General features: G+C 42.9%; 1 protein-coding gene across 1 annotated transcript; it reads right to left on the reverse strand.

Moving 5' to 3' along the window:
* Positions 1-417: 417 nt before the first annotated feature.
* gata4 (GATA binding protein 4) lies at positions 418-8,017 on the reverse strand. Its single transcript, XM_067242107.1, has 6 exons — positions 7,489-8,017; positions 2,391-2,557; positions 1,975-2,100; positions 1,074-1,155; positions 799-929; positions 418-564 (listed from the first exon to the last, which is right to left on the reverse strand). Exons 1-6 carry the CDS (start codon positions 8,015-8,017, stop codon positions 439-441), a joined length of 1,161 nt encoding a protein of 386 aa, XP_067098208.1. The 3' UTR covers positions 418-438.
* Between the last annotated feature and the right edge of the window lie 7,217 nt (positions 8,018-15,234).

The following is a 15,234-nucleotide window of genomic DNA, read 5'->3' on the forward strand; positions in this document are numbered from 1 at the left end:
AACAAGAGAATGACAGAATGTTTACACAGAGAAACCAGTATATAGAAATAATTAAAAAAAGGAACAAATATATATTTGCTTTCTTCTTGTTTTTGGCATAGTAGTCTTTTTCAATTGTAAGGTTGCTTTGAGCTGTAGAATGGAGACAACCATGGCTAGAGCTTCTGTAGCTTTTCAGCTACCATTGACCCTTAAACTTGAGTATCGAGCATATATCTCTACCAATGCTGATCAGCAGTTCTGAGTGTATTCATCCGTTCAGTCACCCTTTTACTGCACAATTATTTTTGCAGATCTCGGTTCCGTTTCCTTTAGAGACCCTAGTTCTGGACCTGCGTTGTGGTGAAGGCCATGCAGGTCTACTGTGGGCTACTGGGTCTGTTTTTGAGGATATGGGGTCTGAGATATGTTGGAACCTGTAGGGGGTGCTGCCTTCCTCTAGGCCAGGACCAGGCTGTTCCAGGGTTCACTCTTGGAGCCTGATGCACCTCCGTGACCCCCAGGGGTCATCTTGAGGGGGAGAGCCCCTCCTTGGGAGGTGATGTAGGCAGGGAGGGCTGACACCTGGAGAAGGAGAAATGTAAGATGGATCCGAGAGCGAGAGAGAGATAGAGAGAGAGAGAGAGAGAGAGAGAGAGAAAGAGAGAGAGAGAGAGAGAGAGAGAGAGAGAGAGAGAGAGAGAGAGAGAGAGAGAGAGAGAGAGAGAGAGAGAGAGAGAGAGAGAGAGAGAGAGAGAGAGAGAGAGAGAATGTGTTATGTGCGTATGTATGTGTGTTTCTGAGAGAACGTGAGCTCACCTGGGTGTGTGTGTTGGGATGTGAGTACAGGCTGTGTGTCTCAGGTTCTGTCTTGATCTGTCTGGTCTCCTCTGTGTTACTAGAGGCAACAGGAGTACTGGTCGGGGTGTGGTCACCAGAGGCTGCACTTCCTACACAGAGATAACGGACCGTTATAAGGGAACACACAAACATACACGCACACACACTCATCTAAACACACAAACGCTCATACAAACACATACATACACACGCGCACACACACACTAAACAAAATGATATATTTAGGTACTGACCAGCCTGGGTCTTGTTGAGGTTCTTGGGTTTACGTTTGCGAGTCTGGATTCCCTCCTTCTTCATAGCTAAGGGACGAGGAACCTGAGGAGACAGAGACATTCCAGTAATTTCTACTTCACACCTGTACTTTGAAAGGAATTGTATGAATTCTTTAAGTCAAGAAACCTCTCTCTGTAAGTCAATCTATATGTTTTGTTCCATGCTCTCTGTCTCTCTCTCTCGTGGGAGAAATCAAGGATTTCCTAAGTGCTTATTTTTCTTATCTTATTCCCAATCAGTAGATGTATTACTATATTACCTTAATACAGTATCTGTTCATGTATTCTGTCTCATTATTTACTCATATATATGTGTTTCTACTGTGACCTATATTGTGCATCAGTGACAGTCCTACAGTAGCCTTCTAGGCACTGGGTGTAAAGTGAGTACTGGGGTCAAGAGAATCATTGTACTTGACCTTGTAGGCCTACACTGTAGCTTCTAGGAGTCCTGAATATGATAAGCCCTCGAATATTGTTGTGTCTACGAGGAAGAGTCTGCCTGATTGAATAATGAGCACCTGTTGGCTATATGTTATCTTTATTTTCTCTAGTTACGATCAATTCCATCCTCTGACCTTCATGTCTTTGTGTCTTCGTGTGAATCTGTGCTAGTACTGTTGTGTGTCTGAACTGGTCATGATTTTTGTTGAGGTGTACATTAACTCTCTCTCCAATCAGCTTTTTGTCTAATAGTTATAAACCCAGATCCAAAACTAAGAATCATATCCACCATTCTAGTGGATACGCTTCCACCACACTCTATCTTTCTATTTTCTCTACCTCTCTCTCTCTTTCTCTACCCTGCATCTTAAACTCTCAACCTGCTCCCTCCCCCTCCATCTCTCTCCCCCTTTCTCACCCCATGCAGCTTCATGTAGAGACCGCAGGCGTTGCAGACGGGCTCCCCCTCTGCGTTGCGCCTCCACAGTGTAGTGGTGGTGGTGTGGCAGTTGGTGCAGGACAGACCCACCCTCCTGGATGCAGACTGCACACAGCACGGACAAACATAAAATCTTCCTGACTTTAGAAAAATACACACAGTCATCTTTATTCTTACAGTAAGAACTAGTAACCGGATCCCAAATAAAGACAACCACAAACACATCACTTTAGCTCATCAAGTGGGATCTAGCAAGCGAAACTGAGGATTAGAGAAGGTGAGAATTCAATTTATAGAAAAGGAGACCATGAAAAGAAGGAAGGGCTGTAAAAAAGAAGGGATATGATAGAAGCAAGGAAAGAGGAGTGGAGTAGGAGCTGTGTTTCGGGACTCACCAGTCGCCTCTGAGGCTTGATGAGCGGTCGGTTAATGCCATTCATCTTGTGGTACAGTCCACAGGCGTTACACAGGTAGTGGCCCGTACCATCTCGCCTCCACAGAGGGGTGGACATAGCCCCACAGTTAACACACTCACGACCCTCAGAAAAGTCATCATACAACTCTGATGGAGGGATGGACAGAGAGACAGAGTGATAGGAAGAAAGAGAGAGAGTGAGAGGACAACGTCAGCATTTGCACCAGAACTAAATTATGTCAACGGGGATACAAAGTTCAAGAACGTGTATTTTATTGTTGACAGTTGCATCTTTTGACTAGCAGAGAGCGCTGTCCCCCAGCTTGTCCTAAAAACACACACAGCAGCAATGGAACTCTGTAACCCTGCTTATCTGACGGACCAGCCTCTGATAAAGGGCCAGGATGGAAATAGAGCTGATATAGAGATCCAAACCCAGAGGACGTCTATCTCTCCCTCTTTCTCTCACTCTCACTCTCTCTCAATCACTCTCACACCATGTTGCTGTCCCCGTGTATTTCTCACTCTCTATTTCTCTCTCTCTCTTTCTCTCTCTCAATCGCTCTAACACTGTTACTGTCGCTATGCTTCTCTCCCTCTCTCTTTCCCCCTCGCTCTCTGTCATTTTCTCTTTCTCACACACTCACTCGCCCCCCTCTCTCTTTCTCCCCTTCTATCAGTCTTGCTCTCTCTTTCCCATCCATGTCTCTTCCTCACACTTACTGTAGGCCTTTGATGGATGTTATCTGGACTCTCTACTCTCAGACATGAGAAAGTAAGTCCCCAGAGAGCTCTTAGTCACTCAGACGATGGGGTAGAGACAGCTACAGAAGGGCAGCTGATGAACAATGTCGCTTTCTGTTCTCCATTCTCCAATAGTATACTTACCCTATGAATGAATATCTAACACAATTCACAGATGCGTGATGAAAGTCTCCTGAACCTAATGTTTTGATTTAAAATAATGATTAAAAGTATCATGTTTATGTGTGCGTGTCTCTGTATTTGTATGTGTGATTGCACAACATCATAGCAAGTATGTATAATATACGTGGGATTTATTTTTGTGGAACATTAATGGATATCATCGACATCCTATCCTGTAGCACTCCTCTTTATCTCTGTGTGGGGCGTTCTGGAGGAATGTGTTAGCAGCCCTTTCTGGAGGCAGAGGCTGACTTCCTACATTGTTGACGCCAAAGCTATGGGGCTGCAGAGCAGGCCAGGGCAGGGCGTCCTTGGGCCAGGGAAGATGCTAGCCAACACATCGCAGAAACACAAGACAATACACAACGGGTCTGCTGGTGTGTCAGTGTGCCTCTGTACACCAGCCACAGTGTAGCTTTATCTCCACAGGAGCAGAGAGGACACATGCCAGTCTCACTGTGTAGTTTATAGTGTTTCTGAAGTATCATTCTAAAATGTACAAGTGACTCTTAGATTTTGATTAGTACACGTCGATGAAACAATCCAGAAGAAATGATTGGCTACAGTACAACCTCTCGAGGACCAACAAGTTTGGTCAGTATTTTTGCTTCAGCTTGCAAAAAGTAAATAAAAGTCCAGCCTGCTGACATCATCAAGACATTGAGGGGAATCTGAGACCTAAATAATCCACTACTACTAACACAGTATAACATTTACATATATGATATTCTGATAGTCTTGATAATCTGATGTTCTTTTTTACTCAAAAGGAGGAAAGGGAGAGTCAATTTGAATTTCCATCTACATCCTCAATGAAGTAATAGACTTCCTCTATTTCTATCTCTGTATGTTTTTCTCTCTCACACACACTATTTCTCGGTCTTTGTCTCTTTCTCACTCTCTGTTTGTCTATATTTCTCTCTCGTTCTCTCCCCATCTCTCTGGACAATGCTGTGGTTTAATTTAACAGTGCCTTTACTCAGTCAGGTGAGAAATTAGAAATTGGGAGTCAGATGGCTGAGTGGTGAGGGAGTCGGGCTAGTAATCAGAAGGTTGCCAGTTCGATTCCCGGCTGTGCCAAATGAAGTTGTGTCCTTGGGAAAGGCACTTCACCCTACTTGCCTCGGGGGAATGTCCCTGTACTCACTGTAAGTCGCTCTGGATAAGAGCGTCTGCTAAATGACTAAATGTAATGTAAATTAGGGTTTAACCCTACCCTGTTGTAGCCAAAGCATGGCCACCACCAGCTCAGTGGATTGATCACATTTACACACTTCAGCAGTCATGTAAATCTAGGTTTTAGACTAACAAACCTAATCACCTAAATGCAATGTCATTATTCAACCAATTCATTCACAGCTATTGATTCTTGTCAATCACTGATCAACATGTGATAATACACTTCATGTGGGATTTTGCTACCCTTGCGTCTAGTCTGAGAAGATATGTTGACGATAATTGCATTTGGATCCAAAAACGGTTTAAGGAGTTTTCTATGTCATATCATAGATAGCAGTGATGTACAGGCAAACTCCAGAGAGAATAACTAATCACATGTAACATGATAACAACAACAGGGAGTCAGTTGGCTGAGCGGTGAGGGAGTCAGGCTAGTAATCCGAAGGTTGCCAGTTCGATTCCCGGTCATGCAAACTGACGTTGTGTCCTTGGGCAAGGCACTTCACCCTACTTGCCTCGGGGGAATGTCCCTGTACTTACTGTAAGTCGCTCTGGATAAGAGTGTCTGCTAAATGACTAAATGTAACAACAACAATAATCATGTGATAAGTGAATATATATACGCTGTCAAGTCTTATGGTAAGGGACATATATGTTCACCCACAGGTGCTGACTATCGATCTCTGTTGTGAAACTCATATCTTATATGGTGGCAATTGATAAGAGAGTGTCCAGAGTACAGCTGAACCTACCACCAGGGCAGATCAATACCCACTGTCAACTAAAACTGATCCCAAGTCAAGATATTCGCAGCTATCTGTTCAAATGAAGCAGATTGCTTCTGTGAAAGCCCATGTTGCCCTACTTTGCTATGTTGGCTATATTAGGGTAACACCGCTTATTCTGTTAATTTAATATTGTTGTTTTTAGAGATGGATCTTCTATAACTATAGTATGCACTGGCTCATTACAAGTGTAAAATGTCTTTTTTTCTTAAATGATGAGTAAAATGGCACAGTCTCTAGAACATAGTTTTTAAGAAGTTGTATTTATTAATTTATTGTTAAATTTAGACTTTATTTAGGCATAGAGTCCATTGTGCAGGCATTAAGACACATTGGGGGTAGGCAGGCCTACATTCCCATTCGCGTTGTTATGTGTGGAATTTTGTTCTTATCTGAGTAGAGTGTGAACCAGGCCCGCACAAACACCTGCAGCCGCCATGGTGCACCAGACAAATTACTTTTTATTACTATCTTTTTTTTTTTTTCCACCGTTGAATCTTCCTTATGAATACCCCTGTTCAATAATTAAGAATAATTGTTTTTATGTCTAAACTTAGAAATCCGTTTTTTCATTTCATGAAGCAACAGATGAACAGAAGGTAGATCCTGAAGAAGTCCCCAAAAAATTGTCGCTTCAAAATAATTTAGCCTATAATTTTTCCTTTTTTGGGATATTGATTTTGGTGGTTCAAATTTTAGCCAAGAGATATTAAGTGCTGTTTGAATTATGCTTATTAAAAATGTTTGGGCGTGCGTCATTGCCGTGCATTGGGCCTGGCCTATAATTAAATACCTAAAAGTTACCAATAAAAATATTTGATTCTGCTATTTTAAAGACAACGGAAGAAAACTGGTAAATACGAACGAAATACGATGTATTACCGGCCCATTGTCTTAAAATAATCCTAAACGAGAATGAGGATCATGTGCACGCATGGCTTGAATAAACATGTAGGCCTAATTAGGCCTACCAAATAACGACAGCAATGGAAGTATATGATATCTAAAGAAATGTCAAATTCAGTACAATTTAGTTAATATAACCTCAGATATCCTATTTAGCGATGTAACGTATGTGACAGGCCCATCAGTGATCCTTGGATATGTTTGACCACATAACCACATCAATTGCGGGCCTGACATTGTATAGAAAGGTTTTTGTTGACCACGACCGCCAATACAATTAGTTTGGCTATAAAATGTCAATAATTAAGTGGACTATAAATTACCTTTATAGGTAATATATTTCAGCCTACAATTAATCTTGAATATTTTCTTGGTGGCTAGATGTTCACTAGGCTATTCGATTTGCCGTGCAAACAAAAAAGAAATGTAGACGAAGTAAAGGCTATTAGTCATTCTTAATCATGAATATATTGTATCGCTTAGATTAGCCTGTTTATTTCTGAATCCTTCAGAAAAACTTTTTTTTAGCCCAGAATTTTTTTTAATCCCGTGGTTTTGGCATATGATGACAGTTATTCATACACGTTTATAAAGCGACATACAGCCTGTAGATTCAACTTTCATAACGAGACGAACATCTTTTGCGAATGTCCACTTTGGCAGAAATCAATACGACAGAGATCTTTTCGAAGAACACAAGTCACTTTTTTCTAACGTTTTGTTCAATGGTAGGCTATGTGTAAAAGTAGTTGGAGTATAGCATTACAATCTACGACACTCAATCTAAGAACAAATTGCCTATAATACCAACAGGCTATTATTAACTGTGCAATAGATGTCCTTGGTTTAGGAAAATGTCAACATTGTTCGATACATTGACAACCTTAAGGTATGTTGGATTTTCATGGAGGGCGATTAAGATCACGATTGGATGGCTCTATTTGATGAGAATATATATGTATAACTATAGACCATATAGCCTATTTTACCTATTTATAATAATCGAGATTCAATCTGTAATCAGAATCAGACTCATCTTTAGACAATTTTACATCCTATGGCTGGTGCTTCAAAAGCAATATGCCTGCTACTCACTATGTGGCTATTATTCAACAAAGCACTTTACAGAAGGCCAAGGCTATAAAGATTATGAAAATATTTAGGCTTAGGTGACAAGATGACAATCCTGATTTGAGATTGCAGGATAGCCTACAAATCCAAAACCAATTTGAGTTTTATGTCGTATATGGAACGATAAGTCAACAGTGTATTTTCTCTCACCTAAGTTGGCGTGCCTGACAGCACTTGGTCCCCCAGTCTGAAGACCATGTAGGACGGTGCTGTCAAAGGGTGACGCGGCCCACGTCCCACCCATGTTTGGGCCCATGTAGGCCGGGTAAGGGCTGTGGTAAGACCCGGTGAGGCCGCGTGTCCCGTAGTGGTCCCTCCCGTTGGCGGATATACTTAAAGGGCTTGAGTAAGTTGCCGTTTCCCTCGCTGCGGCGACCCCAGAGGAAAGTGGTGGACTGGTGGAGAACGTGAAACGTGAGGACACTGGAGAATGGTGAGCGTTGGCAGTGTTATATGACGGCACACTCTCAGCACAAGGCTGCGTCCAGGCCGAATGATTCGACACGGGGCTATTCTGCTGAGAGGTCCCGTGTGTCTGGAGGTAAGGAAGCGTCGGGATCATGGGGGTGACCCTAGTGGTGGGCACGTACACCGGTGAAGTAGCCGCGGTATTGTGTAGAAAACCGTGCTCGTAAGACGGAGGTCCGTGGTTGGTTGTCATGGTTATACCCTGGTACATATCCTCGTCTTGGGGGGACCATCCGCGTCGGTGGTCGGTGCTGATAGCCTACCTGTGCCCTGCCCGCACGGAACTTGCTTACGCACTAGACTGTAATGCAATAAAAAGTTTTCTCGGTCCCCTCAACGTTGGTCTTCGGTTCAAAAACAGTATTCCGTAGAGCCTTGCAGCATCAGGACGGGTCTGAGAACATGAGAGAAAGAGAGTGGTGAGCAGAGACACAAACTAGGCTACCTCTCCCACTTAATGATCAAGATTCCTGCTTCTTTGTCATAATCTCTCTATCTCTCTCTCTCGCTCGCTCTCTCTCTCGCTCTCTCTCTCTCTCTCTCTCTCTCTCTCTCTCTCTCTCTCTCTCTCTCTCTCTCTCTCTCTCTCTCCTCACTGTCTCTTTCTCTGTCTCTCACTTTCTGTCTATGCTCAAACACTCACCTCCTCTTTGCTGCACCTAATTTTGTCGTTTCAAAATATTTTTGCTTAAATAGACCTATGGGTTATGTGGTCACTTACCATTTTTGTGTCAACTAAATACAATTAATTCTTGAACATTTTAATGTTCTTTGTTTAAAAAAAATATTATTTTGTCCTAAATCATAGGATAACATAATTTGGAGATATAGATATCCTACTGAATGTAGCCTATATTTCGCCCACAAGCGTATTCATTGAAAATGGAAAGTGCAATGACGTATGCTTACACTTTAGGCATTAACACATTCACGCATGATAGAAGCTACACAGTTTTTGCAATTCTTCCTCTCATTTCTTAAAATATATTTTTTTAGGCAATTTGTCACAGTTGCTCACGTTTTTCAGGCACGTTCATTTTAGCGCAGGGTATATATAAATGGTCAGGAAACAAAGAACTGTGTTGATCATCCCTTCGCTTTAAACTATAGGCCTACCACTTCCCCTTTTTTTTCATTTGTGAAAAGCGTTTGCAGGCCTATATCAATCCAGATTTAATTATTCTGGGAATATCGGATTATGCCGGTACATAATCCCTTAATGTATTATGGGAATATTGGTAACTTTTTCTATAAATGTTTTATCTTATCGTACCCTTAATTTTCCACAGATTTAATAGAAAGTATACTTCTGAAATTGACATGAAAATAAAATAAAAACGACCTACAACTTTTATACGAATATATGAATATGAATTAATGATAAATGACAAAAAACAACAACTCCATAAATTATTTCATAAATCATTAGTAAGAGGTCAATGTCGTTCAAACAAATTTCTCAACGAGAAAAGAATAGTTCAATGTGAGGGAGTTCTAGGGCCAGCTCTCGACGCCAGCCAAGTGTTTAGCAGTAGGCCTACCGGTTTCGAGCAAATTGTTGTCCCCGCGGACAGATTAATATCTGTCATCAACACTTGTGGACGTAAACACACGAGGCCACTTCATTGTCCGGCCACTTCCCTCTGACAGTCTTGCTTTGAATTATGTGATGCGTCGCAGGAACCTGGCTAGTGCCAAATAACAGGCTATTGCGCGTGGACCTTAGCGCCTATAGGCTATCTCTGGTAGTCTAATATATAGGCTAAATGTATATTGTATTTTTCATCACAGTACATCACTGTCTCTAAGAACTCTAAAATCGTCAGAAAAACCTGCAACTCCCTATATCACAGAAAAGTAAGGTAAGCATATCACATAGATGCATGTGTTAGAGAGAGGGATGAGTTATTAGTGTGTGAGATTGAATTAGAGAGATAGTGTGTGTAAATTCACAATCTGCACCAATGATTACATTCATACATTACAGAGTTATCTAAATTACCCCTGTGTGTATGTGTGTGTGTGAGAGCACTTTTGTGTTTATGTGACTCACAATACTGTAATAATATCCATGATATCTAAATCCTCAAAAAAAGTTTCATCAGCGATGTTGTCTACAAAATGTGTAACATTTTGAAAATGAAAAAATTGATGTGCTGGATTGTGACCTGCAATCAGCCTATATCATTAGTGTCCAGGGTAGTAGTTTTCTTTCAGGCTGACTGACACACTGCCATGTTGGAAGAAAATGGCGATGATCAGGAGATACGTGCTTTGTGTGTGTGTGTGTCCTGCAAACTTTATCGAGCTATCAGGCCATTGGCTAAAAAACAGGATGTTTCTGGCTGTCACCGTGGCCACAGTGACGGGTGGCCAGCCTTCACAGAAAAAGTTCTCTCTCTATATCGCTCAGGGTTTCCTTCTTCTCTCCATGGGGTTAGGTCCCCAACCTTGTGTCTTCAGCTGCCCACCAAGGAGTGACCATGATAGCTGCCTGATCAGAATAACTGAAATAAAAATAATGACTTTCTGCCCTACATCCTCTCATCTCATCTCCTCTTCTCTCATTTCCTCTTTTACTCTCATTCTCTACTTTCTCTTCATCGTCTATCTGTTCCCCTCCCTCACCCATTAGAGGCACTTCAGTGTTGTCAGAGTATCAAACTCGAAACTTTGCGTGCATATGTTTCCGTGTTTGCTTGTGTGTGTTCTGAAAGGGTGTGCCCAGTCCCAGGGCTTGTTCTTACAGTATTGATTTTGCTGTCCTTGAACCCCACCATGACAGAGTCGAGACAAATAGACCAATATTACTCCATTGGAAACAAGGCAGCATCAATGTATAACTTTACCACTGATAGTGGTGCCAGAATGGCTGTCTTATGGACCTGGATCGTGGCTAGAGGAACACTCTGGAAGGACTTGCAGGAATGACTCACCATCAGCCAGGTTAGGAGTGTATATCTGGAAGAGTGATTACATGACTTGGCATGATGTCAATAGAGCATGACTGGAAATTTAGACATAATTTGTATGTGTTTGCGTGTGTGTGTGTGTGTGTGTGCCCGCTCTGTACGTGAAGTGTGTTTTTGTTTGTGTTTGTTTATTTACACATGCCATAGATGTATCACTGACACTCAGTGATACATCAGAGACAGAGCCCCCCAGAGCCCAGAGCATGTGGACACAATTGTGTACGTGGGTGTGTATGTGTGTGGGCTGTCAGTGTGTATGAATGAGGTGTTGGGTGAGGTAGCAGATAGGAATGTCCATGTGTGGGGGGACAGTGTGAGGTGGAGGATGAGATCGGGTGTTGGGACCAGTTTGAAGGTATGTGTGTTAGTGTGTGTTTGTGTGTGTGGGAGGGAGAGAGAGAGTGTGTGTGCTCATGTGTTCAGGTTGCATATTTTTGGAATCCTCTTTGACAACTGGATGTGGACACTTGAAGGATTTGTGTGTGTGTTTATTTGTGTGTGTGCGCGTGTGTGTTTCCAGCCAGACAAGGCACCAGGAAAGCTGTCCCCGTCTTGGCTGGGGCTGAGACCCTGTATCAGGGGTCAGTGGCCCACTGTGGCCCCTCTTCCTTTGGACACACCGACAAACACACACACACATACAGATGGACCCCCACTAGAACTACTGGCTCCAGGAAGAAGTCTTCAAATGAGGGAGCAGGAAGAAACAGAACTGGGACTGCCACCCACAGACACACACACACTCACACACCCACACACATGCGATCATCAGCTTTTTCTTCATCATCATCATCATCATCATCATCATCATCATCATCAGAGGCGCAGTTAAGAATTTTGGCCCCCATGAAAAGATTGCAACTCCGCTTTTTCATTCAACACAGCGTTTTAAGGGCCCTCCACTCATTACATTTACATGTATTCATTTAGCAGACACTTTTATCCAAAGCGACTTCCAAGAGAGAGCTTTACAAAGTGCATAGGTCACTGATCATAACAACGAGATAGCCACAAAACATTGCGAGTAGCCAAAACATGAAGCACACATTGTGAACAACCAAAGTAAGTGCCAAAGGGAAGAACCATAAGAGCATGTAGTTAAACAAGTTACAATTAAACAACATGAACTGCTATAAGTGCAAGTGTACCTGTGGAAAAAAAAAGACAAGCAACAATAATAAAAAACATTAGGGCCATGAGTAGTCTGTCTTACTTCTCCCCCCACTCTGACGCCCCTGATTATCATCCTCATTATCATCATGAGATGCTACTTAATCCCCGTCATGAACCTCACACTCAGTTTGTACATTCAAACTATGCAATGCTGTCATGTTTTTTTTCCTTTGTGGGTGTATGCATGTGTGTTGGGGGGGAGGGAAGTGGTGGTATGTGTGTGTGCGTGTCAGCATTTATCTAACATAATTAAGAAACAAAGCCAATCAATGGCAGATCACAGTGCCAGTGTGTTGTGTGCTGTGTGTGCATTTGTGTGTGTGTGTCTGGGGGGGTTAGTGTTTGTTGTTCACTCACAGACATTCTCCATGCTTATCTGAACAGGTAGTTATCAGAGCAGATCAATGTTAGTGTGCTGACAGCAGGTCTGTCTGCAGCTATGTGTGTCAGCTGTCCTCCAGACCTGACTCTTGCAACCTGAGCTCAGTCAGCACTAATACTGATGTCTTGCACTAGGTCTACCTCTTCATCATCCTCCCTATCTTCATCACACACACACGATGATGGGTGTAGTTCAGTAGTAGAGCATTTCAGAAGCTCAAAAGGTTGTAGGTTCAAATCCCTCCCTGCTTCTTGCTTTGTATAAAAGTGTCTGCTCAACTACGTGGATTTTTACATAAAACCATTTTTATGAATCTCTGTGAAATGGGAACCTTTGTGTTGACCATCACAAAGTGTTTTTTTGTCCAATGACTGTGTGTGTATATGTGTGCATGTTATGCCAAGCTATCTATGTTTGTGGAGGAGGTCTGTTTGACCAGGTAAGGTCAGGAGGTGGATACTAACGTCTCACCAAGACACCTGGGCTTCAGCGGCTCACACACACACACACCTACATGCACACACACACACACACATACAAACTTCTTTAGCTAGAAGTTTGACTTAGACTAAATAATTAACTAAATACTCAAGCTGTAGGTTCGGTCACACTGAAGAGAAAAGTAAATAAATGTTCAGCACCCCATTATTAACATCAATTATTTAGTGTTATATTACAAACACTTATTTATAAACATATCATTTTATGATATGTATTATTAATAATTAACAGCACATTAATGCATGGAAACTCCTTGTATTTCAAATTTGCCCTATCTGTTTGTAACTGAATTAAATTGACCTAAGAGGTTTGCTCTGGTAGGGGTACTTCCTCATCACCTGACTGTAATATAACCTCTCAACCTGTCATGTGATCCTCAGGGTTCACAGACAGACCAATAGAAAATTTGACTCATCTGATTGACAGCCTGCTTCTGCTCCTTCTCCCTTAACCTACCATTTGATATTGCCTGATCCTCTGTAGTAAGTTACGTAGGTGTGTGTATGTGTGTAGGCTCCATTAAGTGGTGTATTTTTAGTGTTGGAAACTCAGGGATCCCAGGACCTCTCCCAATGATAAGCAATGGCCAAAGTCCGCTAGCCTGGGCCTAGAAAGCAAACACTACACAAACACACACACTCACGTTCACACACACATGCACAAGATCGTACACACACACTTGGTCCCGCACACACTCTCACACTCACATAGCTGATAACAGGATAATATTGAGGCTCAGTGGCGACACGATGTGGTTGGCAGTGGGGAGGTGTGCGTGTATCCATGTGTTTGTGTGTGTGCATGTGTGTATGTGTGTGTGTTTGTAAAGTGAGGTTACAGAGAGTGCCAAGGTAGGGGTAATTTGGGTCAGGTGGAGGTGAAGTGGAATCCTCAAAACAATCGATTGTGGTGTCATCGAGAGGGTAGCGGGGGGTCAACCAGGGTTCACCAAGACAGGAGGGTAGAGGAAAGCAGGCTAAAGTTAGAGACTAGCATGAGTCTACAGGGGCAGAGAGAGAGAGAGGAGGAGAGAGAGAGAGGAGGCAGAGAGAGAGAGAAGGAGAGAGGGGAGGACAGAAGGAGAAACAAAAATTAAGGATTTATTTAAGGACTTCTAAGAAAACTGTGTATCGTCTTATCGTATACTCTGAGTCTCGCCCCCCCCCCATAACCCCCCCCCCCCCCCCCCCCCCATCAACCCCCACATCACATCATGGTGAAAGACAGCAACAACAGGAGCAGGAAGACATTGGAGAGCAGGAAGCCTCAATCCAGAGACAGCCGGGGACGCACAACTACAATAAGAGAATAATTATTCTTTTTTGGAGAGAGAGAAAGAGAGAGAGAGAATGACAAAAAGACAGAGAAGGGTGGAATAAAGAGTGATAGAGAAAGGAGCCAAGGGAAAGAGAGAAAGAGAGAGAGAAAGAGTCGAAAGAGAGAGGGGGAAACATTGGACATAAAGGGAGACAGAGAAGAAAGAGAGGTAAAGAGATAACTAGTGAGAGAGAAAGATAGAGAAAATGGGGGATAGAGGTTGAAAAGGGGAAGAAAGGAGATAGACGGATAGAGGAAAGAGGGAGACAGAAAAAGCAAGAGAGAAAGAAAAAGAGAGACAGATAGAAAGAGAGGGTGAGAAAAAGAAAGAGAGAGATGAAGAAAGAAAGAAGTAGAAAGAACGAAAGAAAGAGAAGTTGAAGCCTCAGAAGGATCAGTGGAAACAATAGGGCTCCACACTCTTCTCTTATCTGTCTGTGTCCTTATCCAGGGCTGGCTCTGTTAGTGTAACCCCCCCCCCCCACACACACACACACACACACACATACACACACACACACTTCTCTCTCTCATCCCTGCTCCCCTTCTCCTCTCCTCCACACCCCCCCCCCCCTCCCCTCCCCTCTCATGGCGGAGCCCCTTATCAGGCCAGGCTGACGTCAGGGGCTGGAGGTCCGGGGGGCCGGAGACGGAGGCTGATAGCACCTCAGAGACGGCCTCCGCCAGGCTGTGGGAACCTGGGGCTGGGCCCGTGGTGACCCGCCAACCTTGCACGTCCACCGCTCACACACATACGCACACACCAAGGCACGCAGAAGAAAGTGTGTGTTGCATGTCCACACACTCATTGACAAACTCATTCATCCTGACAGGCATGCACACAAACTCACGTATCCATGTGTCTGCACAAACACACACACACAATATAGGTAACCAGAACCATTCCATTATTTATTTCATATGTTATTGTCTTTATTTGTAAGTGTCTGTGTTTGTTATGGGGTAATCGTAATTTATCCAAATAGAAAGTACATGAATGGTAACACAAAATAGAAGATGTTTATTGAATTATCTATGGTCAGCTTCACATCTCGTCTCTGATGCTTTTCACTGTTACATTCA

Source organism: Osmerus mordax, chromosome 8, assembly GCF_038355195.1.
Source record: "Osmerus mordax isolate fOsmMor3 chromosome 8, fOsmMor3.pri, whole genome shotgun sequence".
Lineage (NCBI taxonomy): Eukaryota > Metazoa > Chordata > Actinopteri > Osmeriformes > Osmeridae > Osmerus > Osmerus mordax.